The sequence below is a fragment of the Lampetra planeri genome, chromosome 18 (assembly GCF_965212315.1).
Source record: "Lampetra planeri chromosome 18, kcLamPlan1.2.h2, whole genome shotgun sequence".
NCBI lineage: Eukaryota > Metazoa > Chordata > Hyperoartia > Petromyzontiformes > Petromyzontidae > Lampetra > Lampetra planeri.
The window spans coordinates 1481857-1509668 of NC_136124.1; the positions used below are offsets into that span (position 1 = coordinate 1481857).

At 45.5% G+C, this 27812-nt stretch overlaps 1 protein-coding gene across 1 annotated transcript; it reads left to right on the forward strand.

The window, feature by feature from the left end:
- The first annotated feature begins 496 nt into the window (after nt 1-496).
- On the forward strand, nt 497-26956 carry LOC144723461 (calpain-9-like). The gene is made up of 20 exons (XM_078602233.1): nt 497-815; nt 1597-1666; nt 4492-4610; nt 6197-6330; nt 8882-9050; nt 10594-10665; nt 12159-12244; nt 13169-13243; nt 14466-14629; nt 14984-15147; nt 15772-15983; nt 17296-17320; nt 17729-17791; nt 19058-19115; nt 19886-19956; nt 21741-21809; nt 22275-22353; nt 24064-24180; nt 25088-25146; nt 26242-26956. Exons 1-20 carry the CDS (start codon nt 636-638, stop codon nt 26266-26268), a joined length of 2013 nt encoding a protein of 670 aa, XP_078458359.1. The 5' UTR covers nt 497-635; the 3' UTR covers nt 26269-26956.
- Nucleotides 26957-27812: the final 856 nt, after the last annotated feature.

Genomic DNA, 27812 nt, shown 5'->3' on the forward strand with positions numbered 1-27812 from the left:
TGGGACATCTGTATCAACAAGACATTTATACTGTTAAGCAAATGAGCTTGTCCAGTGGATAGATAATTGCTGATGGTAATGAGTGTCGTCTTACGAAAACATAACGTTCACCAAATGTACTCTGAGTGCACGTTTAGAAAACACAATTCCCAAAGTAAAATTGGTCAAAAGTAATGATTAATTTCTGTATTAAAAGAACGACATTATTTTTTGGTATTCCTATACCTAAAGTGTAATATTTAAATACTGCAAAGTTAGAATTGCCGTCAATAAATGCATAAAATACTTATTTTTATTATCTTTAAATGGCAATACAAATAATAGCATGTGATATGTAGATAAAAGCATTCTTTATTCATCAGCCATGTGGGGGTGTATATCGTAATTGAATAGCGAGGTGGTTTTCTGCTAGTCTGAACACGTGGGAAGCGTTGGTTTTCCTATAAAGCCTCAAGGCATACCTCGTAAATAGAAGCTCAAATTCCATATGCGTCGAGACAGGTAGGCGTTGGTGTTATAAGGTGAGAGCTGCCTTTTTGAATGCATTCAGTCGTTCTGACTGCTGCAGCTTTTTTCGCAGCTCACGTTTGATTTAACTGCCCCCGTTTTAAGTACACATCTTGCCCATCGCAGTCATGATTCGGAACTTTAAAACAAAATCGAGGACGTTTCAGGAGATAAAGGAGGAGTGCTTGCAGCGCAAAATTATTTTTGAAGATCCCGACTTCCCAGCCGGTCTGTCCTCACTGCATATTAAAGTCCAGCCGACGGTCATCACACAGTCTAGCAATTTCATTGAGTGGAAGAGACCTTGGGTGAGTTCACATCCATTACATGCATACACCGATACGAGCCACATCGACAAATGAAAGTGTAACTTCTCATCAAAGGTATGACATGGTCAACGTGAGTTATGAATAAAATGTTATTCGCACAGGGTAAACTTCTACATACATTGCTGTATTTAAGTGTGGAAAGAGAGGGGGGATAGAACGGTATATATTTGAGGAATTTCCAAATATGCTCTCTAATGAATGTGACTTACAGAATTTTATATGAGAAATGACACCGATCTGTTCCACAGAGCGATGTTTAATGTGAGTCAATAACCTAACACGGTTTTGCATTTATAGGCTGCTTAAGTTACTCAGTATCTTAACGCACTTTGCACCACATCTGATCTCAAACATTCATTCCATTTCCCTGCGGTAGTCTTGTGTAGAGGAACCCCCGTGGCATGTGCCGCTATGTGGCATACGGTGTCTGCAGCACCCGCTTTAGATGTTACATAGTCTGCCTGCAGAGAGCGATGGGTTTTTGTTTGGAAAATCTGGACCACGATGTCGAAACAGACAACGTATTTTATTTTCAGATAACTTCATGGAATATTTAATGTCCACTGTGAAGCAGAGGGCACATATTTATGGTTAATAGACCCGCAGTATTATCTTCGAACCTGTACAACAAGCAGCAAACATGCTATCTGAGTGTTTTATGCAGTCTAACCCACAGCCAAACAATAACATAGCAATGGATATGTTGTAAGACAAACGCTGCTCATGGCACATGTTTCATAAAACATTCATCTCTCCGCAGGAACTCGTTCGTCACCCAGAATTCATTGTGTCTGGAGCCACCAGAGCTGACATTAACCAAGGAACTCTACGTAAGCCTTATATAATTACTTTAGAATACATACACGCTCATCATCATCATCAGCTATCATCTATCCACTGCTGGGTGAACACCACCTCGTGGTCCCGCAATACCACAAGCCATCTTGCTCCTGCACGCGAGCCGGTCCCATCGCTCCATCTCCTCGGCAGTCTTCCTCTCAGGCCGTTCCCTCCTTTGACTGCCATTTCTATACCAGACTTGACCATTGGCCATCATCTCCTACAGCAATGTCCTGTCCAAGCCCACTTTCTTTCCTTAACCGTCATCACGATGCGTCTAATTTGCATTCGGCTGCTGCTGCTGCTGCTGATGAACATGATGTGAAATTTGGAGGCCGACCAAAGCAATGTTAGCAAAACCGCCAAAGCCCTCCTGGCCATGGCCCGCACTCGTGCACGCTGCCTGAGTGGCAGGCTGCACTCACGGCTCCCCTGGGGCTCGTCACGGCGACCACGAGGCGACGTGTCAGCTCGCCCACAGCCCACGTCGCCTGGAGTCGACAGGCAGCGTTTGCCTGATGCTCGCAGTTACAATTGGCATTCGTATTCCGCCTCCACCCTTTAGCCGGTGATCTACGCCTGCAGTTGAGGACTCGATCCATTCACATTTAAATTTAGTGGCTTCCCTAAACCCCGGAGATTTGCTTCACACCTTTCAGATCGCTGCTTGGCTACCGTACGCTGGATCCCACTTGAAACACGGTAGGACCAACACTTCTGCCGTGGCTGATCATTGTTTTAATGCGGCTGGCTCACGCGAAATTTATTTCTCTAAGACGAAGGTACTTTTCAAACAAAAGATTCGTTCACGAAGCCATCCATATATACAGACACAGGCACAATTTCAACCGAGATGATGGCTATAAACTCAGCAGTCATTGGAAAGATGTTATAACCCGCTTTGAGTCATGATTTTATTTGTTTTCTCGTCAAGGGAGCACAGGTTAAGTTATGACTTGATCGGTGTTGTTTCTTGTTTGTCTTGTAGTCTTGCCCCAGGGCACATCGAAACGTCGCTTTATTATTTTCAATTTATTATTACTTTACCGAAGGAACCAAGAATACTGAAATGTCAGTTCATGCCAATAAGTGTCTTATGTAATCTCAACCGCAACAACGATTAACCGGTTATGGTTGTAATGACTAGGAACACACCTATAATAGCAATTGAACTACAACTATATTTTGAAATATTTAATTATCACAAATAAGTATTCATATAATTCGATTATGCAATGCACACTACAGATTTGCTTTGTCCACCCACTGCTGGATGAGGGTTTCATTACGCCGTGCGGATCGTGGGGGCACGTCTCCGTGGCGAGATGTTAGCTACCTCGCCTGGTATACAGGAGGTCGTGGATTCGATCTCAACCCTGGCGCCTGTTGTAGATTTGTAGTTTAAGTGTTCTCTCCGTGGTCGCGTGGATTTTTCTCCGGATCCTCCGGGTTTTCCCTCCATATTTATAACCAACATCACGCGTTTAGAGGATTTGGCCGCTGCTATAAATTTCAACACGATAAGCCACTTTGTTGAGCTATCATTTGTGGCCATGTCACTTATGAAAAATAGCTCAGTGGGCCTTACCTGGTAAAATAAAAATAGTTTATAGTTACTTGACCACCCTTCACTGGGTTCGTGAAGGCAGGGAGAGAATATGGTGAAGCATAGCACAATACAACAATGGATTGTTCTGCATTGCCCTGTGCTGACAATGTAGCCACCACAGCAGCCTACAGCACCTGTTCCTGTAGCCGTAGTGGTTGCCCATTAATTCAATATCCAGGCTCAAGCCTGCTTGGCTTCCGAGATCAAACTCATGCATGTACAGATGTTTATTGGAAGAGGCGATCTAACAGATTAAGAATGGACCCTTTGAAATAGGGCTTGGCACGCAGCATAAAGGAGTTCACGCGCGAACTGCAGATGTCAGCAAATGCTCTGGTGTTTACCATGGTCTCAGCATAATTAGCGTCAGGACTCCTATGTTATGTTGGGTCATGTTCTCGCTGATAAAGTATCGTCTATTCTATTGTTTGAATTAGCCCCTACTTAATATACTATTCATCACCTGAAAAAAGTTAGTTGATAAAAACATCCCTTGCTTTCCTTTTAAAGTAAGGCTGTGGGTCCTATGTAAGCAAATAGAAGATTATATAGGACTAGATTTAAACACAACATTCCAATTTTTTTGCATCCAAATCATTGAGTTCCGAAATAAAAAATGATGTTTTTCTGATGTTTATAGTAATAAGCATACGCTTAATGACTCTATTCCCAATTCCAGATGTCTAACCCTTTTGGCACATCATTAGAATAGTATTTTTAAAACATATATTTGGTGATGCTGTTGGAAAGTTGCGTACAAGCACAACAACAAAATAAACTACACAAACTCGTCGACAACACTGCCTTAAAACTACATTTTAAAATATATATAATCGACTACATTGTGGGCAACGGCAATTTGCTGCTATGAATAATGACCATTGCTTGACAAGTCGCCAATTATATCTTTATTTTAAAAGCAATACTGTTGACGAGTGTGCTCGTGTTTTGTTAATAACAATTTACATTATTCACTTCGTCGCTCACGACGAAGCTTGGGATACCTTCGACCATTAGTTGATTGAGAATGGCTTTTATTTATCATCATTATTAAAGTAACCAGATGTCACAGTTGCACTACGAAGCGCTTTGTGCAGTCTGAAACCTAACATATGCACTAGAAAGCTAATAATGCCTGCTGTTGTTGGTGTTTTGTTGATGAATTAAGCGCGTGTTTTACCCCTGTCCCTGTGTTGGTTCCAACAGCTGACTGTTGGTTCCTCTCCGCTATCGCATCGCTCACCCTCTACCCGCATCTGCTGGCCAAGGTGGTGCCCATGAAGCAGAGCTTCCACGAGGACTACGCTGGCATTTTCCTCTTCCGTGTAAGAGAGCACGGTCCCTTCACACCTGGCGTGGTGGGACCTCGCGGTGACGCGCACGCAGAAGCAGTCTCGTAAATCCACTGCTGGATGAGGGCCTCCCCGCACCTTGTGGGTAATGAGGAATATTGTGTTGTCGTCTTGCTTTCTCCAAAAAGCAATGCCCTTGAAAAGTGGTGCACGCCGAAGACGACGGAGCAATGTCTATAGCATTCACATAAATTCTTATTTCAGTGACCCTGGCAAAGTGAAAGAGTTATAAATTGTATGAATAAAAGTACACTGCGCACCCTGCCAGTTTAATATGTGAAACGTATTACGTGTTGTTGAGTGGCATTGTGCATGTAAATAACACATTCCTGCGGAGGGAGCTGGTAGGAACGTTGGGTTGCTCGGTCAATGGCCAGGGTCAACGGCGGCGTGGTGTATTCCGCAAATATGCCCGACTGTGAGGGCGGGCACAAGCCGGCGTGAGTAGGTTAAACGTTGAGTTTTATAAGGGCACCACGGGGTGACCAGCCCCTCCCCACCCAGCCCCACCCCTCCCACCCCCCAGCCAGCCCCACCCTCCCCACCCGACCCCTCCCCACCCAGCCCCTCCCCACCCTCCTCTCTCCACCCAGCCCCACCCCTCTCATTTTTGGATGCACGACGGACAGACGGACGGACACAATAATCCCCTGTGGGCTGGTGTAACCAGGAGGTTCCTACCAGTATATTCGTGCATGTCCATCCCGTTCTTGTTACTCCAATGCAGCATGAGGTCATCCCCACGCCGTGCTAGAAAGGAGATTGCCTCCTCCACACGGGTGGAGGAGGCAACGAGTGGGAATCACGGGGAGAGTCGCAATGGAGAGTAGCGATGGAAAAGTGCTCAGGAAGCGACTGGCTGACATTGTATCAGTTGCGTTAATTGTCCAACAATCGACAGGAATGTAAATGCTTATGCAATTTGTACTTACGCTTATACTTTATTTATGCTTATTTATTTTAGTGACGTGCTCACCTTTCCTAACTTTTGCACTCTTAGCGTGTGTTTGTGTTGTTTGTTGTTGTATCTTGCTGGCTCGCCCACGCTGGACATCTGTAAAAAGATATTCATAGCTCATCAGATTTATGCAGTCTAAATACGAATTCTGATTCCGAGTGCCCGACTGCTTTAAGTTGAATTTTATCAAATTGGTCGAATCGGAGCCTCCTTGGAACCCACTGGCACTTTCCATTGGCACCTTCCCTTGGCAAGGTGCACGCTGCGTCGTGTGCACGGGAAACATTTCCAGAGCTCAGACCCTGGACAGCCCCGGCTGAAATGAATCCCTGGGTGGACGTGTATGTCAGAATCAGAATCTTTATTTATACTTGTGGAATCTGATGAGCTATGAATATCTTTTTCACAGATGTCCAGCGTGGGTGGGTCAGAACGTTACAACAACAAAAATACAAAAAGTCGACAGGAGTATTTTTTATTTGATCGGTTAAAGCTCACTGAGCTATTAGTTTCTTTTTAAGAGGCGACCTGGCCACACTTCGTAGCCGATGTTTGACCACCGTGCGCTGAGCGTGGTGTGGGTCTCTCTCCCCCGCTGCAGTTCTGCCAGTACGGCGAGTGGGTGGACGTGCACGTGGACGACCGCCTGCCCACCCAGAACGGGCAACTCGTGTTCGTGCAGTCGGGCACCGGCAACGAGTTCTGGAGCGCCCTGCTGGAGAAAGCCTACGCCAAGTACGTGGCACGGAGACATCGGCTCATCCACAATGCTTGGATCGCGCAAATATAAATGTGTCGTGAAACCCCGCCACCACCCGACGCAGCCAATTGGTAAAGGGTTGTCACGTAAACAAAACGTGGTAATTAGTTACGAGTTCAGCGCACCGTTGTGTGCTGGAGAGTAAACCCACAACATTTATTATACTTCGAGTTTTGTGACGTTTAGTCCGGTAATTACAACCAGCCTCATCAGGCGACAGTCGGGACTCTGGAGGAATCCTCCTGTTGTGGTCAATCAGGTGCAAAGACCAGAGGGGGGTTCATGTTGTCATATAAATGACATCACATCATCATCACGATCCATGTGCGGATAGCACGTAGGTGTTCACTGCACATTTCATCACTTGTTTCCACTTTCCTCTCTGTCTTGTGCCGAAATGCTCAAGTAGTGGCCACATCTTTCTGGCACCGATGTCTCGTGATGTTGTCAAACCGTTCTCTGTTAACTCTTCCTCTCTTGCCGGTTCCTTCCATTTTGACAAACAACACACTTTTAATTGTCGTGCTGTTATCCATCCGACATGTGTCCAATAGAAACCATCAAATACACACAGACAAAAACAAGATCCCCCATCCCGATAGGGACAGGTACAGCCCTTTGTCAATCCGCTGCTGGGAGAGGGCCTCCCCTAGGCCTTGCAACCCGTGGTGGTTAGTTGACCATACTTCACCACGTTGGTCAATGCTGGTTGATGAAGGCGGGAGCGTGTGTGTGGGAGTGTTCGAAGCACAGTACGACAGTGGATGTGTTTGCACTGCCCTCTGCCGCTCACAATGTAGCACAGCACCAAAGATGCCAATAACTAAACGAAACATAACAAAAATTGGTATTTTGTCAGGTCAGGCCCACTGAGCCTATACCAGTCTCGCTGTTTTTCAGAAGCGACCTGGCCTCAAGTGACAGCTCAACGAATGGCGCATCACGTGGACATTTATAGCGGCCAAATACTCCGAACGCGTGTTTCTGAATGTGGAGGGAAAAACCAGAAAAATCCACGCGACCACGGGGAGGGGGGGGGGGAGACATGCAAACTGCAAACATACAACAGGCGTCCAGGGTCGAGATAGAACCCACGACCCCCTGTAGACCAGGCGAGGTGGTTGACATTTCGCCACCGCTATTGGTGTGCACGGCAACGTGGCGTGGATGGTGGTCGCCCATCCGATCACTATCCAGGCTCAACTCTGCTTCTCAGATATGACAAGATAGGGGACATTTTGGATGATTTGTTCACAGGTCTCCTTGAAACATACTGGGGGGAAATGTTGTCCAGACATGATGTTTAGAGACTGCACCATTTTTATTCTGATACCACTTTTCCCTGACGTTTGCGCTGGCTGGGAACGCACAGTTGTGTGTTTCAACAGTACTGTACTCTATTAGTGGCAGCACCTTAGTAGGCAAAAAGCAAACGAAGCAAAAGCGTAGGGCTCCAAGTAGCTGAAGGGCCCTTGGATTCCCAAAAAATTGCGTTGATCAAATTTCAACTGGAACTCATATTATATATATTTAAAAATAAATTATCAGCATTGTAATACCGCTCCCAAAATAGTATTACGTTTATTATTTTACACACGTGTGACATAATTAATTGGTATAGCTTGTTGAGCATATAAAGTGTGTAGTTACCCGATGCATACCCATAATTTATTTATGCTGTGCTCCCCCAATGGGTGAGCACTCCCACCGAGATCAATGATCTGAAAAAGCAAGCTTGTTCAGATCAGCTCCTCATTACCAACAACAACAACAACAGCTGCCATTCGCCACTAAGTGAAGATGCTGTCACCACAGCTCTTGTGCCAGGCTAGGTGCACCTTAAGGCCCCGTGAAGTGTTGAAGGCTCCCTGGCAGGGCAGGGAACAGACCCAGGTTTTGCGTGCAGAGACAAATCTAGAAAGTTCCTAAGGGTGAGGGCAGTCGGAAATTTTATATATTTTTTAATGGGGCCCTATATTAATACCAATAATATAAATTAACCAGATCATGTTTATTTGTTCCACGGAAAGTCTCATTTAGCCAGTTACCCAGATAGTTTGAAAGGGAGATCCGTGGTGGATCAGCAAAAAAAATACATGAAATGTATTGGCTCTCGTAAATATAAACCAAATAAAACATTTCGGGAGTTCAAGGGTTGAGGGGGGGGGCATCACCCCCATCGCCCCCCCCCTCCAATTCCACCCTAGATCCATCACTGGTTATAGGTTAACTGATTGATCTGACTGGCAGATGCACCACCTGTGCGCCCCATTGCTGCTACCTTGCGCCTCATAACAAGCACCAACAAACGCCATTCCCCACTAAGTGGCGGTGACGTCACCACGGCGCTTGTGCCAGGCTAAGTGCACTTTGTGCCCAAGGCTGGAGATCACGGAAACAGACCCCGGTGCTTGTGGGTTGACTGACTTAGATGACTGGCAGATTGCACCCCGGTGCCACCATCGCACACACACGTGGCCAGCTGTCTGTTTCCAGCCTGCTGACGGTCAAGTGCTGCTTGCGCAGGTTGAACGGCTGCTACGAGGCGCTGGCGTACGGATTCCCCATCGAGGCCCTCTGTGACTTCACCGGAGGTGTGGGCGAGACGTTCACGATGGACCGGGCGCCCCACGACTATTGGGACGGCATTTCCCGTGCCATCAAAAAGGGCGCCATCATCTGCTGCGGAATCAAGGCACGTGTTCCCCATGGGAATGGAACTCGCGCGGTGTTAGAGCAGTGTTCTTCACCAATTCCCAGCGAGAGGGGCTCACTTTCGCCGATAAGACATCATCAGTGTGAGGGCCGCCACACGTTTGAAACCGTTGTGTTTGACAGCAGCACGATGGGGATTGGTGAAGTGAACAGGACTCGTCCATGGCTGATGATTGAGAAAAAATGCAAATTATTTTCCAACCATTAGATATGCACGCACACGCATTAATAGAGAGTGAAGCACAGTCATTACATTTGCCAACATTCCTGTGCATAGGAGAGTTCAATACCATTTAAAGAAACTGAAATGTTTTCAGTTTAACACGTAGTAGGCTTTCGCGACCCATATCATCCATAATAGTGGTTTTCTTTGGGTTAGACGGCGTAAATATTTAAATGTGTCGTTAAAACCCGCCACCACCCGACAGCCATCTAGTAAGGGTTGTCACGTAAACAGAACATGCCAATTCGTCCTCTTATTCAAACGTTCCCCTTTCTGCCTCTCAATGTAATTCAAAGCATACACCTCTCGCAACGTGGTGCACCTACCGCTTTTTGTTCCATTTTTTATCGAGGTGTGTGGGTTCAATCGCATAAATACGTGTTAAACACTCTGCAAAAGTGAAAATGCTCAGATTAATTCGTGGAAATTAATCCATAAACCATCGTCATCTGGTCCAACACCATGTGAGACGAGGCTCTAAGAAAAGCTGTCTCGAGTGCGGACCAATCAATTTCAAGGACAGTGCATACATTATCAGAGTTGTATTTTTTTTGCATTCCGACCGCAGGTATTGTGGTCAATGCAAACATGACTCCTTGTAAAAAAAAGTGTCAGATTGTTGCCAGATGAAAGGGTAAAAAACCAACTATCTCATTAAAAATATTAAGGTGCCACGACAGAGTATGGTACATAAAACTAAAGTGAGGACATCAGATGATATTGATATGAAGGAAACATACAATTTGATGTCCTGATTCACAATTAATACAAACCTGTAATATCACAACAGCTGCCCGGCATGATGCCCAACATGTTGGTCCACGTGCTGGCAGCTTCTTGTTTAACCGAATTCAGTAACTAAAGATTTTTATCCCGAAATAATTTCGTCCCTGAAGAATATCTCAGCACGTGGAGCAAAACATCGTACATCACGCCGAACAGCACGCGGTACAACCCGAAACCACATCGGAGAGCCGCAATAATTTTCCCAGGAGTTCAAACGAAGCCACAATTCCCAAAATAATGAGGCATCTCAAGCCTTGCACATGAGTGAATAAAAGCTCATCAGAATGATCTAATCATCAGAGGTGTGGACTCGAGTCATGCGACTTGGACTCGAGTCAGACGCGAGTCATGATTTTGATGACTTCAGACTCGACTTGGACTTGCCTCATCTTTGACTCGACTTGACTCGGGACTCGAGAGCAAAGACTTGAGACTTACTTGTGACTTGCACAACAATGACTTTGTCCCACCTCTGCTAATCATACTTCCAACGTTATAATTTGTCTTTTTCTAGGGCCGTGGAGAGAAGGAGACGCCAGTGGGTTTGGTGGAGGGACACGCCTACTCAATAACAGGCGTGGTGAAGGTATTGTACACACACTCTCATCTGGTTGACACAGGCTAACGTGATTGTGTTTGTTGACAGCCAACAATAGGTCACGGCATTTACTCCAATGCCCTACTTATCCATTAACAATATTTATTCACTGACATATGCGTCTACGTATATGCACAGTGAAGTGGTGTTGCAGTGGTTAGATCACTGCTCTATGGAGCCAGCAACCCGTGTTCGATTCCCAGCTACAGCTAACATGGACAAACACCCATGACCGACACCGTTGTGAAGAGAGCTGCATTGACAACGAGCTGTGCATTATGCACAGTGAAGGCTAAATTGGTGATGTCCATTGCTTGCTTGTGGAGTTATTTAGGCCATGACAATCCATATGTTTGTGTACGTTTTAAATGCCATGTTACCATTCGATTCCAGAATATATATGTTTTTAACGTTCGGGTTTTACAACCAATTTGATCATTTACAATAAATTGTTGGGTTAGGCCTCCTAATGACCTGGCCGAAGTTGTGTCATAAGACCCTCCACCACCCGACATAGCCAAACAAATTCAATCGTCGCGTGTCCAAGCGCAAGTGTTTAACGTGCCGTTTTTATTGATTCATTTCGCCGGTAATTTTTAAAACAATTATCAGAACCAAATTGAGCAATTAGAAATTACGTTTCACTTGAAAATGCGCCGGGCATCTACAGGTTAAAATTCATCGCTATAGCTTGCCACCCCTTGACACCAAGAATGCCTTTTGTGGCTGTGTAATATGTTTAAAAAACATTCTTATTAAATTAAATTGGAAGAATGCATCATGAGCTGAAACATCGTCACTATTAATCGTTCAAGCAATGCATCGTCCCAACTCTTTTGCACATTATGATCCACTTCAATATACAGGCGTTTTACATGAGCATAAAATGTTTGAGTATATTTTACAGCATTTACATTGAATTTAAAATCATGAAAAGCTATGAATGCCAATGTTGTTCTTTGAACCTCACGTTCGGGCATTGCCAAATTAAATGATGATTATTATTATGATGATAGGTTGATAATGAATCCCATTTTTTCCAATGACTTGGAAGATTTACCCATTTGCCATGAGATTACATCACACTCGGGGGGGGGAGGAATGCTGCTATCGTGTGATGCTCAGCATCCAGCACTTGCAGTCCAGCAGTCGGCACGTCGATTGCATCTCCAGACGTGGCAGTGCAAACAATGGGCACATTTATGCAATAGCCCTCGCCTCTGTCTACCTAGCAGATGTATACACCGCCAGTTGATCGTTAGGTTGTATGAGGTGGGGTATAATGTGGGTACTCCCATGTTTTCTAAGACGTCGGGGGCCAGCATGGGAGGGGAGGCCAAATAATATTTAGCTCCCTCGAGTGAAGGCCCTGCCGCCAGCAGTGGTTTGCGCCCGCAAACCGCAGGGCTGCACCTTCACCTGTTTACCTTTTGGCATTGCTCTCACTGTCCGTTGCCTCTTGTGTCATTCTTGGTGCCCAGCTCAAATTCCCGGAGAAGACAGTTCAGTTGATCCGAGTTCGGAACCCCTATGGCAAGGTGGAGTACACGGGACCGTGGAGTGACGGGTGAGCGCTGTCGCTGATACGAAATGAAACATCGCTTCCGAGCCGGCTCGCGTGGCTCACACAAGTCAGAGCATTGAGCCAGCACTGCCGAGATTCTCGAGTTGGATCCGGGTTTCGGACGCGTGTGGCTACACCGAGTTCTCGAGAGCACAGAGAGTCGGACGCTTCTGAGAGAGCACTTTATTTACCACTCATCATCCACAGTAGCCGATAGCCCTTCCCACATGCCCTGTTATCGATGGGCACAAGACAAAGAGGAGGTTTTTTTTAAACTGAATTCAGCTTATATCCAGCTGTGAGTATTACGGGGGGAAAAATAAATCCACGACTGAATTCCAGCTTTGAGAATTTAAAACGTGACCGGCATGTAACGAATTTGACGATGTGCAGTTGGGCGTTTGGAAAAGTGCTGCCGCCCCCTGCCATGTGAAGCAGAGGTCACGTCACTGGATCTCTGTTGGAGCTCTGCCATACCCCCCTGGCATGGGCCCTATCCCCCTGGCGTAGGCCATATCCCCCTGGCGTGGGCCATTCTCTGGCGTGGAGGATGGCACTGCTGTGCAGGAGATCAGAATGTATTCTTTTTCTTAATGACATTTTGCCGATAGCACAATCGAGATCAAATTGGGGGAAAAGACGAAACAAAAACATCTGACACGTGAGGTAGAGCCCCTGTGCAGGTGTACATGTTGTATTAATTAATTAATGCATTTTAAACTAGGCAACAATCTGTTTATACGAAGGGAAAGGGGGGGGAGTTGTAATCAAACTGACTTATAATCTACCCAGCCAACTATGTGTCGAAAGTTACAACTTCTTGAAGCAGGGCGTCTGTTCCAATCGTGTTGGTCTCCAGTCAGCGCAGAGTCTACACAGGGCTTATTTAGTTCGCAAACAGCTCTGCCGCTTCCACGTTTCCCTCAGATCCACGACGTGGAACGAGGTGTCGGAGGAAGAACGGAAACATCTGCACGTGAGAGCGGAGGATGGAGAGTTTTGGTAAGTCCCCTGGGTGAGTCCACAATGCATTGAGTGCCTTTCTGTAATACCGTAATTCACTTTTTTCACATTGGACAGATTGATATCAATGAGTCGTAACGCTTTGCCACTCCATCACCCCTCGTGTGAAGGTTTCGTGGCTTGGTTGGGAAGTTGGGTTTGTGGTCACGGATGTGTAGACCTTTGTTTTGGTGCCATTTCTTCATTTGTTTATTGGGTTTCTTTTTCTTGGTGGTAGGGTTTTCATTTGCTTGGAAAGTGGCTGTGTATGGGATAGGGTCATAATATAATAAATGTACAGCGTTATGAGATGCTTCATAAAGTGAAAGTATTATTGCATTACATTCAAAAGGACAAAATCTCTGGCCTCTCCAATGCGAGTGACAATGATGTAAGCATTCCAAGTAGGACCCTTTGAAAATGACCCCGAATCATAAGTCAACAATGCCGTATCATAAACAATGACATATGTTTCTCTTCACGCCCTTCTTGGAGTGACTACATTCAGCAGCATTGTTTCAAGACATTTATACTATATTCATATTTACACGATATAACCTAAAAAAAAAACCTTTATTATGGATTATATTGGTCGCGAAAGCCTACGTGTTAAACTGTTTAAAGACAATCGTACTCTGGACCGGTTTGTGGAATTCAGTGTCTGATTGCAAGAGTGAGGCATGTTTGAATCAATTATAATAAACTACCAGATGTTTGGAGGCAAGGAACCTTTCTATAAGAGATGGGTCCTGACTTAAAACGACATAATGCATATTACAAAATTATTATTAAACTTCGTTGCAGAAAAAAACACACACAACGCTTTAGCATGTGTCTTCCCACATAAGATATATCCTGTGACCACCATCCTAAGTGATTCTTTGCAATGTATAGATTTCTTAAAAATAACTAATAATTCCATGATTCGATTGGAATTATCTTACAAGTGTGTTAGATATTAGATATTCTCATCCTCTGTCCAGCAAGCAGTATGAATGGGTATACCACAGTCAATCAGCAGGTCGTGTGTGAGTTTGGGTTAAGTGTGGGTACGACCACCTCTTCCAACAGGAGCTCACTAGACTTCTGTGCAGTGGAGGCATTTCCACCAGCATTGTTATTAACAAGTGAAATATGCGCGCCACTGCGAGATTGCCCAAATAAACACATTCAGATTGATGCCACTACCGCATACGTGACTGTGCACTGCGACGAATGGCAGGATTTCAGACAAGGACTTCAGGAAGAACTTCCACCTGGTGGAGATCTGTCACCAGGGCTCGGAGGTGGAGATCGAGCACAGGAAGAAGAACGTGTGGATCAGCGAGTCGCACAACTCCATGTGGCTCAAGGGCCTCAACGCCGGCGGCAGTCGCCGGAACCGCGGTGAGACCCCGAGCAGCTCACAGCTCCTTACTGCATTTGAAGTGAAGTTAAGTGATTGATGTCCATGATTCAGTAATCATACAAATCTTTTGTGCAACATTTCTCATTCCAAGAAACCAAAACCCAGCAAATATTAAAATGGAAATCACATTTTTGTATTTGAATTCCACAGCCGCACTGTAATCAGAGCATACAATACAATATTATGAAAACACTCCCCCTCACCTAATAATGTCTTCGTTCAATTCAATAATCTATATCAATAGATTGGATTTTGAAAATCTAAGCTTAAGCCGTACACATTTATCGTGCATTTTTGGTTTATTTTAATACCTCTCATTTTTGTTTTCAAAGAATTTCCACTGAACTACCAGTTCTTCCTCACGCTGTTGGAGGAGGATAACGTCATGGACGTCTGCCATGGCTGCCACTTCCTCCTGTCGCTCACGCAGAAACACCGCAGGAAGTTACGCAAAATTGGAATCGACTTCGTCCCCATCGGCATTTACATTTACAAGGTGTGGGAGCCACCTCCATTACCCCTTCCACCCTTCCGCAGTCATTCCACAAGGAGCAGAACTGTCACATTCATTGATCATGTCACGTCAATGCTTTAGCGCACATTACACATGTTGAACCGCGTGCGTAAGAGTCGATTGTTGTTCGCTTCATGTATGCTACTGGCTGCAAACATTACACGCCCGTGCATATGGAGTGGAGCGATCAGGACGCTGCCCTTCGAACGCGGGTCGCCGGGTTCGATTCCCACTCGCGGTCAATACCAATGACGTTGATCTGAACCGGTCTTGGGCCTCCCCTAGGTCGAGTATTCTGCTTGTTCCTGCACGGCGTTTAGAGATGTGGTCACATTTAGACGCTATGTAAATCCATATAAAATGTACAGTGGTAAGATGGTGCACTGCGCTATAAAGCAGACGACCTGGGCTCAATTTCCGGTCGCTGCTAATATCAGTGACTGGTCCTGAGTGATTGCCCTCACCAATACACACTGTCAAGCAGAGTGAAATATAACGAAACAACCTCCACGAGCGACGTGGCATGGGGAGGCTTTCATCCCGTATTGGATTGAGTAATGGCCATAAACGAATTCATACACCCGCGTATCCGTATCGATTGCATAGGCGGTGGTGCCCGGCAAGAAGCTGACCCCACAGCAGTTACGCAAGGAGAAGCCCTTGGTCGAGAACCCAGAGTTCATCGCGCGCAGGGAGGTGACCATGCGGGCGACTCTCCCGCCTGGCAACTACATCATCATTCCCTGCACCGAGTCGGCGGGCCAAGAGTCGCAGTTCCTGCTGCGCATCTTCATGGAGAAGGTTCAGCCGCACCAGGAGTGAGTGCTTCTATGGCGCGACTGCCTGGCCACGGACTCAGTGGTAGACCTCAACAGGCGCCGGAGTTCAGACCGCTTCTAAAATGCAGTGTCAGTTCCGTTGATAGTAAACTCAGCGCTGGGAATGCTATTGAATCGGACTACAATTGGTAGAGAGGAATTCTGCAATCGCCCTGTCCTCTGGCTGCCAGCAGTAAAAGTGGGTGCACCACAGTCAGTCTTCCACAATGCATGGTCAGCATGGAAACTTAGGGCAAATATTATTTACCATCTTGAGAACGCGAAGCAATCACAGACCACTGCCTGGATTCGAACCCATATTGTCAGTGGAAGCCAGCTCAGTGAGCTGACCTCTAAGCCACCTGGCCATCTCTTCATATGTCAAAAGTTAAACTTCTGATATCATGGTCACCAGCCTCTCCCATAGTTCGTCGACTGGAAAATCTAATGTGGTGAGGTAAAGTGTGGTTACTCCCACTGCTTCCAAGATATTTGTCCAACGTGAAAGAGTAGGCCAAATATCCTCTAGAGGAGCTCTCAATGGTCACAGCTAGTGGAGGCCCTTTATCTATCAGTGAGGTAAGCTAGCAATACCAGGGCTCCACCTTTACCTCTGAAAATAATTATATGCACCTTTGTCTCTGCTCCCCACCTTTGCCAATGTGTACTTACCAGTGAGGAGACATATGGTCAAATAATCCCCATGGCCTTCATTCAAAAGTGGATTAACAACAGAGCGACTTCTTGCATTCTGCAACAGTGATAATTGGCTTTTTACCCTTTTTTCTGGCAACAAAACTGACACCTTTTTTTTACAAGGAGTCATGTTCGCATTGACCACAATACCTGCGGCCGGAATGCAAACAAAAACACAACGCTGATAATGTATGCAATGTCCTTGAAATTGATTGGTCCACACCCGAGACAGCTTTTTTTAGAGCCTAGTCTCACATGGTGTTGGACCAGATGACGCCAAAAGGCACACTGAAAAAAAGGTGTCAGTTTTGTTGCCAGATAAAAGGGTAAAAAACCAATTTTTGTTACTGGCAAAGGAGGTTCCAATGGTGTAAATTCTTCAACAGTATTCGTGTACCCGTGTCACAGGCGACTGGACAGATGTGCCTCCATGTGACAATTTTTCTATGTTCTGTAACGCAATTCCTTTTGGCTGGGCTGGGACTGAAGGCTTCCCAGCTATCTTGCCCCACATCAATGCATAATAATTCGTGTATTATAATACTAAATGATCACGGTGATTTCAATAATAAGACAATCCGAAATAAGAAGTTATTTTTCTTCTTTTACCAAACAGACCTAAATCACTCACCGTGCCAAAGGTAAGCTGTCATTTGATTTATTTTGCATGCACAATGCAATCCTGTGTAGCGATTTTCCAATTAACTTTGTTTTATCCACATGAGTGTCGTTAATTTGAACTAAATGTATTTGTAAATCTGATGAGATGGATAAAAATCGACGTCCTTCCATAAAAAAGTATTCTACTTAGGAAGAGGACAAAACATTACGTGCTTTTGTGCATAAATGATTTTTTAATCAAAAATGTTGAAATGTTGTAGAACAACAGTTTGTATCGTATTAAGGCCACATTTCCCATGCTTGGCAAGTGAGGTGGTATTCAGGCGATACTTTCTACGTTTAGCAAGTCAGTTGGAAGTAACGCCATATTTTCCGCGTATGGAAAGTCAGAGGGTTGTATTAATGTCAACACTTTCCATGTGTGGCAGGTCAACCCGCCTGCCGCAGAGAACTTTGATATGGAGGAGTGCTTCCTACAGCTGGCTGGCAAGGTACCCCAATTCATAGCGACCCTTCAGCCTCCGTATACAGAGGAGGTTATTGAGTCATACTTCACCACACCGGTCAATGCGGGTTGGTGGAGGTGGGGAGGGAACAATAAAAAGAATGGAACAGCAATGGATTTCTCTGCGCTGCCCTCTGCTGCCCAAATCTTGCACGTGCATGGAAAATACAAAATGAACAATCAGCCACCAATGACTGCGTGCGGGTTCACTTGAACCCATGACATACATTTCACAGATCAAATACACACTGATTCTTCCACGTGTGATTCAATGCACACACCGTGAGTTAGATCATTTGCTGAACTCCTACAAGCCACTCGACCAATGTCCTCCATTGATAGCGCAATAATATAAATTGCACATCAATTTGTTGGGAGGAGAACCGTGCCACGTTCTATTACTGAACTCCGATATGAAACCCTGCAGCCTGAGGTTGATTTCCAGCCGCTCTCAACATCAGCGGTCAGGGACAACTGAGCTGGTCCCGCAACCCCCTTCACTGCCCCCACGGGAACCAGCATGGTAACGTCGTGGGTCAAACAAACCCCATGGCCAACACGGCACGGGAAGACTTCCTCCAGCAGCGGGTTGATGGAAAGCGAAAATACGGCAACACATCCCTGCTGCGGAGGGAGCTGGTAGGAACGTTGGGTTGCTCGGTCAATGGCCAGGGTCAACGGTGGCGTGGTGTATTCCGAAAATATGCCCGACTGTGAGGGCGGGCACAAGCCGGCGTGAGTAGGTTAAACGTTGAGTTTTACAAGGGCACCACGGGGTGACCAGCCCCTCCCCACCCAGCCCCACCCCTCCCACCCCCCAGCCAGCCCCACCCTCCCCACCCAGCCCCTCCCCACCCAGCCCCTTCCCTTCCCACCCTCCCCTCCCCACCCTTCCCCTCCCCACCCTCCACACCCAGCCCCTCCCCACCCTCCCCCCTCCCCTCTCCACTCAGCCCCACCCCTCCCATTTTTGGATGCACGACGGACGGACACAATAATCCCCTGTGGGCTGGTGTAAGCAGGAGGTTCCTATCAGTGTGATCCATTTATAGATACCCCACTGCAACAATAGGGAGGAATGATCAAGCAGCCATGTGTTCTCTCGCCCACCAATCTCAATGCGCTCGTGTCAGCGGAGAAGAGAGAAAGAGTGTCATTGGAAATCAGTATGGTATCTTATAAATGGATCACCCTGTATTGTTTTTTACTTAGGTAATGTCATTTACAACTGCATTTCTTAATTTGTCCACAGGAACAACTCATCAAGGCAGACAAACTTCAGGAGATCCTCAATCTTGAAATTCAGAAATGTAAGTCTGTCCATCCCTGGGTGGGGAGGGAGAGGCAGGGGGCCAAATCGAGCTTTGTGAAGTCAAACTGCAGCAGATGACAGACGGAGCCCCGGGAGGAATCACGGAAGCTGCCTGTGGAGGCGATAGATTTCCGAGCTGCTGGGCACGTATGGCAGCGATAGAAAGACATTTCTGAGATGCTCCGATTGAAGTTCATACAAAGGCGAGAATGATGATGATGCTGTGTGTCGGTGCGTTCGCACACCTTGTATGATGATGCTGTGTGTCGGTGCGTTCGCACACCTTGTATGATGATGCTGTGTGTCGGTGCGTTCGCACACCTTGCGTTATGATGCTGTGTGTCGGTGCGTTCGTACACCTTGCGTTATGATGCTGTGTGTCGGTGCGTTCGCACACCTAGTATGATGATGCTGTGTGTCGGTGCATTCGCACACCTTGCATTATGTAACCCATAGTGGCAGTGTCGCTAGAAGCAACACTGCTACGAACCCGAACACGCGAGTTCGATGCCCGCTCACGGCCATGGCCATTGATGAAAATGTCAGCTGGTCCTGGGCCTCTCCTAGGTGGACTCAGCCTCAAACAAGTACCTGGTGCGGTGTGTAAACATCAGCACTGGGGAGACAAAGGCGGCCAATCGTTGTTTTGACCCTTTTGTGGTGCCCTGCCGGCCTTGATAGATGCTTGCGAAAAGCACTTACCCCAACAACAGTTTGTTCAGGCTGTAGGGAGAGAGCTTCATCCTCGTCTTTGTTGTGTGTGGGCAGGCATCAAAGATACGACGATGGTGGTCAAGTTCTCCATGGAGAGCTGCCGCGTCTTGGTCTCGCTGTTCGACGTATCCTTTACCCTCGGGTGAGCCCTCGTTGACGCGGCCAACAATAGTGAGAGAGACTTGAAATGTTTATGAATTCTCACCAGATGGCATAATAAAGGCAGACTCAAGGGGAGCCCATCCTAAAGACGGACTGACGTGATAACCCACGTGACACCCTCACCTGACACCCTCGCCACTTGGGTGGTGACATGGCCCAGCGGTCGCGCATTCGCCGCTTGTTGCAAGAGGCTCACGGTTTAAATGCAGCGTCTGCACTGAATGATACGACATGTGCAGCTGCTCAAAAGATTTGGAACCAACTCATCTCTTCTCTGGGGATCACCACTCTGCCATCTCCCTACTCTTTTAAATAGACATTGCGATCGAAACAATACAAATGCAAAAGTACGTAATTGTTTTGTAAGATGATCTGGTTCTATTTACTTAATATTGTAGAAAAAAAATCGTGTTTACTAACTCTTACTGCCGTGTCTGTCTGCTGGCCGAGCCGCACGTGAACAAGACCTGTATATCGCTCAATGGGTAATTTATCTCGGATAATAAACTTCTGATTCCGATAACCATGATAATACTTCCACGCTGTCTCCTTCACAGTGGACGTTGAGAATCCCCTGATGGCATTCGCAAGAGTAGGCCACTGTGTGCCGGAGTGACGGTCCAGTTGGGATTAAACATAGCAATCATCGTTTGGGGATTACATAGCAATCCTCGCCCCATACTGGCAGGCTAATGCCCCCAGGTGAATCTTGCAAATGAGACGATGCTGGTCTCTTGGAGTTGTCACCTGGTTAAACAAAATCAACTTGAAACTCACCATGCACCACACACACTTAGAGAGCACCAAAATAAACATCTCACATTTCACACCGAGCATACGCAGCTGTCAAATCAACTCTTTACATTGCATTTGACTGGAAACGTTCATCCGGCAAAGCGTGGATTACGTGACCGTCAGTGATATAGGACCGATCGGCGAGGGTTGCGATTGGTCAGTGGTAACAGACGGACAGACACCGGGAAGTAGCATTTTAACGGGGCAGTGGAAGACCCAAATGCGTCAAACACTCCTGCAGCAGGTGGCACAGTCAGCAATGACACGCAAGGGACAGCATGGTGGGCGAGCGTCTAGGACGGCGTTCTTCATCATCGCAAGGCCCCTGACGGTGCGGCCCCCGACACAACGAGCGACGACAACAGTCTCGTGCAGTCGGTGTGGGGCCCTCTGAACATGAGTGAGGAACACTGGTGTAGAAGCTGCCATTTCATGGATAGGGTGTTTCTGGATAATTACACTGGTCAACACACTTTTTCTGGCATAAGGTATTCCAACGGTTTTAAGGTAATTTTGGGGTGCTGATTCCAAATCTGGCATCAGTTTTTGTCTATCACATCAGGTTTTTGAGATATCGAATATTGCATTTTCAATAAAAACTGCAGAAGAAAAATATTAAATAAATGTGGATATCTACATAAAATGATATTATAAACACACTATCCTAAAAATACAGCACCATATTTTAACACTAAAGCAGTCACTGACTCGCAACAACTTGCAATCATAAGTGACAGAGTTAATTTCGGGTAAAATCAATGAAAATGGGGTATGCCGATAGCATAAAAATTAGATGTTATAGTGCAAATCTGAGATAAGATTTGGCATCAGCACCCTGAAATTAGTCTAGAACAGCTGCAAAAGTCCAGGCCAGAAAAAAATGATTTTTTTTGTTGACCAGTGTTACAGGTTGACTTCTCCTCTGTTTGATCCTTACAAGTAATACGGCCAGATTGACAACTCTGGACAGCTGGGATATGAAGAATTTATTCACGTCTGGGAATTCATCAAAATGAGTCTGGCAAGTAATACATATATAATATACAAATTGTTTCACTCTTGCACAAGATAAAGTAATAAACTGTTCGTGGCAGCCCAAAAACAAATTGTAACTTCTTTCACCCGTGTACGCCATGGTAATAATGAAGTTCCACCAATCGAGATGAGTGCCCTACATTGCTCGTTTGAGGAGGGAGACACTTTCACTGAACTTGGACCACTGGATACACTTGTTTTTATCCTAGAACATAGAAGGGGAGTAGAGTAACATGAGAGAGGAGAGATATGCATGGACATTGACGAGTGAGAGTATAACACGGTGATAGTCCACCTCTCTTATTCACACACAGGTCGATTACCGCTCTCTTCTTCTCGGCCTATGCCAGGCTGTCCCTTTCTCTGTAGAATCAGATTGTACATGTACAGGGGTTTGTATTTTGATGCTCTGTCCATGATTTCGTGAAGCTCTCTGTATCTGTGTCTACAGAATGCCTACAAGATGTGCGATGTCGACAAGTCGGGTACCCTCAGCAGTACGGAACTTCCCATGGCTTTGGAGCATGCAAGTGAGACATCTGGCCCCATGCTGGACACTTACCACACTGCAGATGTCTGGGGCGCCACGGTGGAGAGATGTAAACTACCTCGCCTGGTATTCAGGTCATTGGGTTGACCCCTACCCTAACGCCGGTATACTTGGAGTTTGCATGTCAATCTCCCCGTGGTCACGTGGATTTTTCTCTCCACGTTTAAAAACACGTACTTTAGAGTATTTGGATGTTATCAATTTGCGCGTGATAAGCCACTTCGTTGAGCTATCACTTGTGGCCAGGTCACTTCTGAAAAAGAGCTACATAGCTAGTAAAATAATAATTATATAGTTTAGTTTTAATATGGGACCTTTCCTGCCAGTATCAAAATATAACAATAGGTGTTACCCTTTCTGGCAATAAAACAGGTTTCAAGATGTTAAACACAAAACAGAATCTTTTTTCAAGGAATCCTGGCTGCATTAACCACACCTACTTGTGACGAACATGCAAACAAGAAACATGCTCTGATAAGAAACACGCATTGTCTTTGAAACGGATTGGTCCACACCAGTCTGTTGTAGTGCCAGAAAGGATGAAACCTATTATTTTAGTTTGACTGTGCCATCAATCTACCAAACCCCTCCACAAAGGACGGCTTCTGTAAGTCTCTCTTCGTTGGACAGGAAGGCATCATGACCAATTATATCGGTACGACTGCACCTCACCACTGCTTCCTTCCTTCTGCTAGATCCCGTAGTTGTAAAGTCAACTCCCACCCTCATGATCTGCTCCTACGATATGCCACCATCTCCATTTGGGTCGTCACCTTCGCCGCCACTCTCCGAGTGCTAAACGTCCCAAAGCAGGACCCTCCTGAAAATGTCCTAAGCCTCGGCGAGGCTTTCCTGGATAAACAACAAACCTCATTAGTCATTTAATTTTATCTTCCATTAGTCGTCACACAGTGGTCGACGATGAAGCTGGATCAACGTCTTCAACTGCTTCCTTTTTATGGTCGCGGCGATCACTTCCTGTAGGTCTATACAGTATCTTTCTGTCAAGTCCTCCTCCTCTATGCCATTGATACACCTCGTGTATGGACCTCAACATCTCGTTCATTCCACATGGCCACCGACTCTCATGTGTTTGGCTTCTGTTATTTACATATATGCCAACCAAAGAAGTTCGTCTTTTTTTCATAATTTGCACCAAAGTCTGCTTCCGATCTCGCTCTTTCCCTTAAGGATTAATTTCTTAGTTTTTGTAGTCTCAACACTCCCAGGATCCTTCTGAGCCAGGTTGCAACTGCTACCACTAATCTCTCTTTCATCCTGTCTCCTCAGGCTCCAACAATTAATATCTGTCGAGTGGAACTCGGATCACCAAACAAACCTGTGGTCTGATTTTGATCAGCCTTGAGACTTCCTCGCTTGATATCAATATGACATGCACCGTCCTCGGTCATTGTGCTTCCTAGATACACGCAAGCATTAGTTGCCACAGTGTTCCTAAAAGCAGGGCTTCATTTCTCACCGAATGTTTACCGGGTCGCTGGTCGACTGGAGCACGGCACGCAACTTGTAGCCGCAGCCACAACCAGAGGTGTGATCGGCGTTGCGTGCCGGGCTGCGGAAACGACTTCCCATTTGCTCATCTGGAGAGAACTGGATGAAATGCATCTCTGCGTAACAGCATCATCAGGCGTTGTGCACATCCCTCGTTGGCTTTCCTACCTCCTGGCAGGATTCAAGGTGGGAAAGCTGATGCAACGACTGATCATGATGCGCTTCTCTGAGCCAAACCTCACCATAAGCTTCGACTGTTTCGTCTGCTGCCTTGCCAAGATGTACGCTGCCTTCAGTAAGTGTTTTGGGGATTTGGGGGGCGGGTAGGAGGGAGCTTACTGTGATACTATTAAATCCATGCCAGGGATGTGGCTTCATAGTTCGCACACTGAACTTTCAATGCAGAGGTCGCCGACTCGATTTGATCGCCCAGCTCGACAGTTCAAACAACGGACGAGTTTATTAACCCCCCCCCCCCCCCCCTTTTGAATACAGGCGGTCAAATGCTCACTGCCTTAGGGAAGGTTCTGGCAAAAACATTGCCAAGCTGCAGCGGGTACAACATTTTTTGGCACGTGCAACATCTGACCATGCCCATCCAGTGCTCGCTCAGCCTCATTGGCTTCCGGTTGCCGAACGAATACATGACATGAGTTCGCACTCATTACACACAACGTGCTCGCCACAAATGAAGCACAACACCGCGCTGATCTCGTCAAGGAGGATGAACCACCATCACGCGAACTGCGCTCATCCTCGCAGCGGCGGCTTTTGGCTGCTGCCATCGAACATAGACGGTGGTCACCGCGTCGCGCGCTTTCAGATGCGCTTCTGCGGCCGTCTGGAACGCTCTCCCTTCCGAGAGCTATGCACTTTTAGATCTCGATTGGAAACTCATTTCTTGAGAACTGCTTTTTGTGCTTAGTTTGTTGTCCTTCCCCCACACCTCCGATTAGCACGGCTGGCTACGTACGGTGCGAACAAAGTTCAACATACAAAAATACATGTTCTCTCGTCACAATTCAACGATGAATGATACCTTCATGGTCACTGTGTATGTGCATTTTAAACACTTAGAGCTGGGATAATAGAAAAAAAACATCAAATTAAAAATGTTGGATGTTGTGTAAAGTCACGTATCTGGATTAACCTTGGCTGCTTGCCTTCAGTGCTCTTATACTTAATTGTTTTTTGTGATGCAGACATCTTTACATCACTTGATGCAGCTGGAACGGGAACCATAACCCTGAACCTCCATGAGGTGAGCTCCATCTTTCATCGATGTTGTGCGTGACGATAGCAGTGCTCTCTTTACTTGCTGCTTGCAGCACGTGGGTTCCTTCACGCTTTCCAATTTACGGTTTTCCAAAAGCAATAAAGCCTGCTTCTCGACCACCTGTTTAATATGTTTTCTCCCAATTCACATTCCAGTTGTGTTGCTCCAACAATAATTATCTGTATTTGTAAAACGTGGACTTTACTTTGGTACCATTCATGTGTGTTTTTGTATTGAGCCCGACTAAATCGCCTGATTAATATTAAATTATTCATTAATTTATTTTTGTTAAGGCGCTCTTCCACCTCCAACCCAGCTTATATATAGGCTCCTAGCTTGGTAGTGTCTCATTCTTCACCTGAAGACGGCTGCTTGCGTTGTAGCCGAAACGTCGTGAGAATTATTTTATTTTATTATGTTTTATTTTTATTATTGTATTACTTCCCTTCTACGTGACTTTACCGAAAGAACCAAGAAGATAATTTGAATCGGTTGCTTCAAAAAATTGTCGTCAGCAAATCTGAGATGGTTAATACTTTTTACGAAAGTGTTTATGCCTTTTTTTTATCAATCCAATTTTCATTTAAAAAAAATATTCAGTCCCTGGATATCCTTGTCGTTGGTGTCTTCTTGCATGACTCTTGAATAACTTTCTTCATGCAATCTCAGTGAAGCTGTTCCATCTTTTTTTTCATGAATGCCTTGTTTTTGAGAGCGTGTATGATGGCATCAGTTTCCATTCAATTAAATGTTTTGTTTCACAGCCGAGTGAAGTCAGTGATAATGTTACATTCAATGTATTTCATCTAATATGATTGATGGTGTGTGGTCTATTGTTACAAACTTTAATTCAGATTTTTCACAAAGTTGGTTATTCAGCTCCCTCTGACCTTCACGAATATTTTCTATGCATGTAACATGAGACTAATGTCTGTAAGAATTCACATCCGTTTTTGTCTCCCTTTTTCAATATAAAAATGTATCGTGTAAAATGCTTAGTAAAGAGGTTTTGCAAATGGCATATCCCCCTGATTTATATCATGTTGATCCTTCCATTCTGCTCTGTTTGTGTGTGTGCAGTGGATGAAGTTCATGATCTACAGCTAAATCGACAGGAGAAACAACATAACCATGCTTGCAGCTTTTGCTTATGTATTATGACGGGTGGCCTGGTTTATGAAAATCAAATGCTCGTGAATACGTTTATAGTTAATTGCAGGCACTGTACAATGTGGCTTCCACTCTAAACATATGAACTGACTGAATCCCAGAAGCACTGCTGAACTTAAAAATTCAGCTGAACAATTTTCAGGAACCACCTAAGGTCCTCGATTCCATTATCTGGGGTGCTTCCAAAACCGCTTTTAGTTTGACCGCTATTTTATAACTTTGAAGGTACATGTGTACCTTGTTTTTGACTAACTTGTCTTCCCACAAATGTATGTGTTCATAAATACCTGGCAGTGGCTATCAACAACAAGGCAACTCCTATGACTAACTGGGAATGGGACGCAAGCGTAGGATTGATCACCCTGTTGCTGGCCGCCTTTGGGGAGGGTGTATAGTGTGAAAGGCCGAAACACCCTAGGAACCAAAGGTCTACTACTGACGACGCGCTCCCCAAATTTCACCAGGCTCACTGTTCATGAACTCTTGGAAGTGCTTGCACAAAGGATAGTAACATCTCATCCCGTGTTCTTGGAATCTGGTGTGTACCCTTGAACTAGGAAGACCTCCACGGTATAAGTTTTCAGGAAAAAATGTCACCCTTTAATAAACCAAGACACTAACTTGATACGAACAAGATGCTGTGCATATGCAAATATTTCTGTTCATATTCATTCACAATACGCATGCCGAGTAAATCATAATTAACCATACTTGAAAACAAACATAGTAAACTTGGAAATATGATGCAATACAACAGAGTCGGGCCAACAAAACAGTAAACACCCCACCTGTTTCCAAGTTTACTATGTTTGTTTTCTCATTCATTCGTACCTGATGATGGTTCTAGATTTGAAGCTTTCGTGACTGTAAGGATTCATACTCTTAGTTCTTTCGGTAAAGTCACGTAGGTAAAAAATGAAATTAATAAAAATTTCATTTTTTACCTACGTGACTGACGATGGTTGCTTGTTTTGCAATCGAAACGTCGTATTCTATTATTATTTTATTTTATTTCTTTCTACGCGACTTTACCGAAAGAACCAAAGAGTACTTCCTGCAGTCACGAAAGCTTCGAATCATAATTGACCAGTTTACAAACTGCAATGAAATTTAACTTGATTACTCACCTTTTCCAATTTTGTATTTGCTAATACAGGGGACCTCCTTCCCCGCTTTCACGACCTTTCCTGTGGTTATGAGGACCCCCACAGTAACGACCAAAGCTCGTATCGACGACCACCGAACGACTGCTTCCGACGCGGTCAATTGGCGACGAACCCGCGCATGCCACGCTCACTCGTCGCCAGACTCCCCTGCTTAGCTCTTCCTTTGTGCTTAATGTAGAACCCGAGTCTTCATAGCAGTCGACCCATACGGATTACCCGTGTTCTTGTGCAGGGACATCGAGTTCAGGTCCATACGGCGTACAGCCGTTTCAGTACGGGCAAACACAAACTATCTGTATTTCTCCCTTGTGATGG

Bases quoted from the DNA above. Each gene is read 5' to 3' on its own strand.
- LOC144723461 (XM_078602233.1), top strand. From the start codon at position 636: ATGATTCGGAACTTTAAAACAAAATCGAGGACGTTTCAGGAGATAAAG. The intron at 4,611-6,196 runs GTAAGAGAGCAC...CCCCCGCTGCAG, and splicing joins CTGGCATTTTCCTCTTCCGT to TTCTGCCAGTACGGCGAGTG. The intron at 17,321-17,728 runs GTAAGCTGTCAT...CATGTGTGGCAG, and splicing joins AATCACTCACCGTGCCAAAG to GTCAACCCGCCTGCCGCAGA.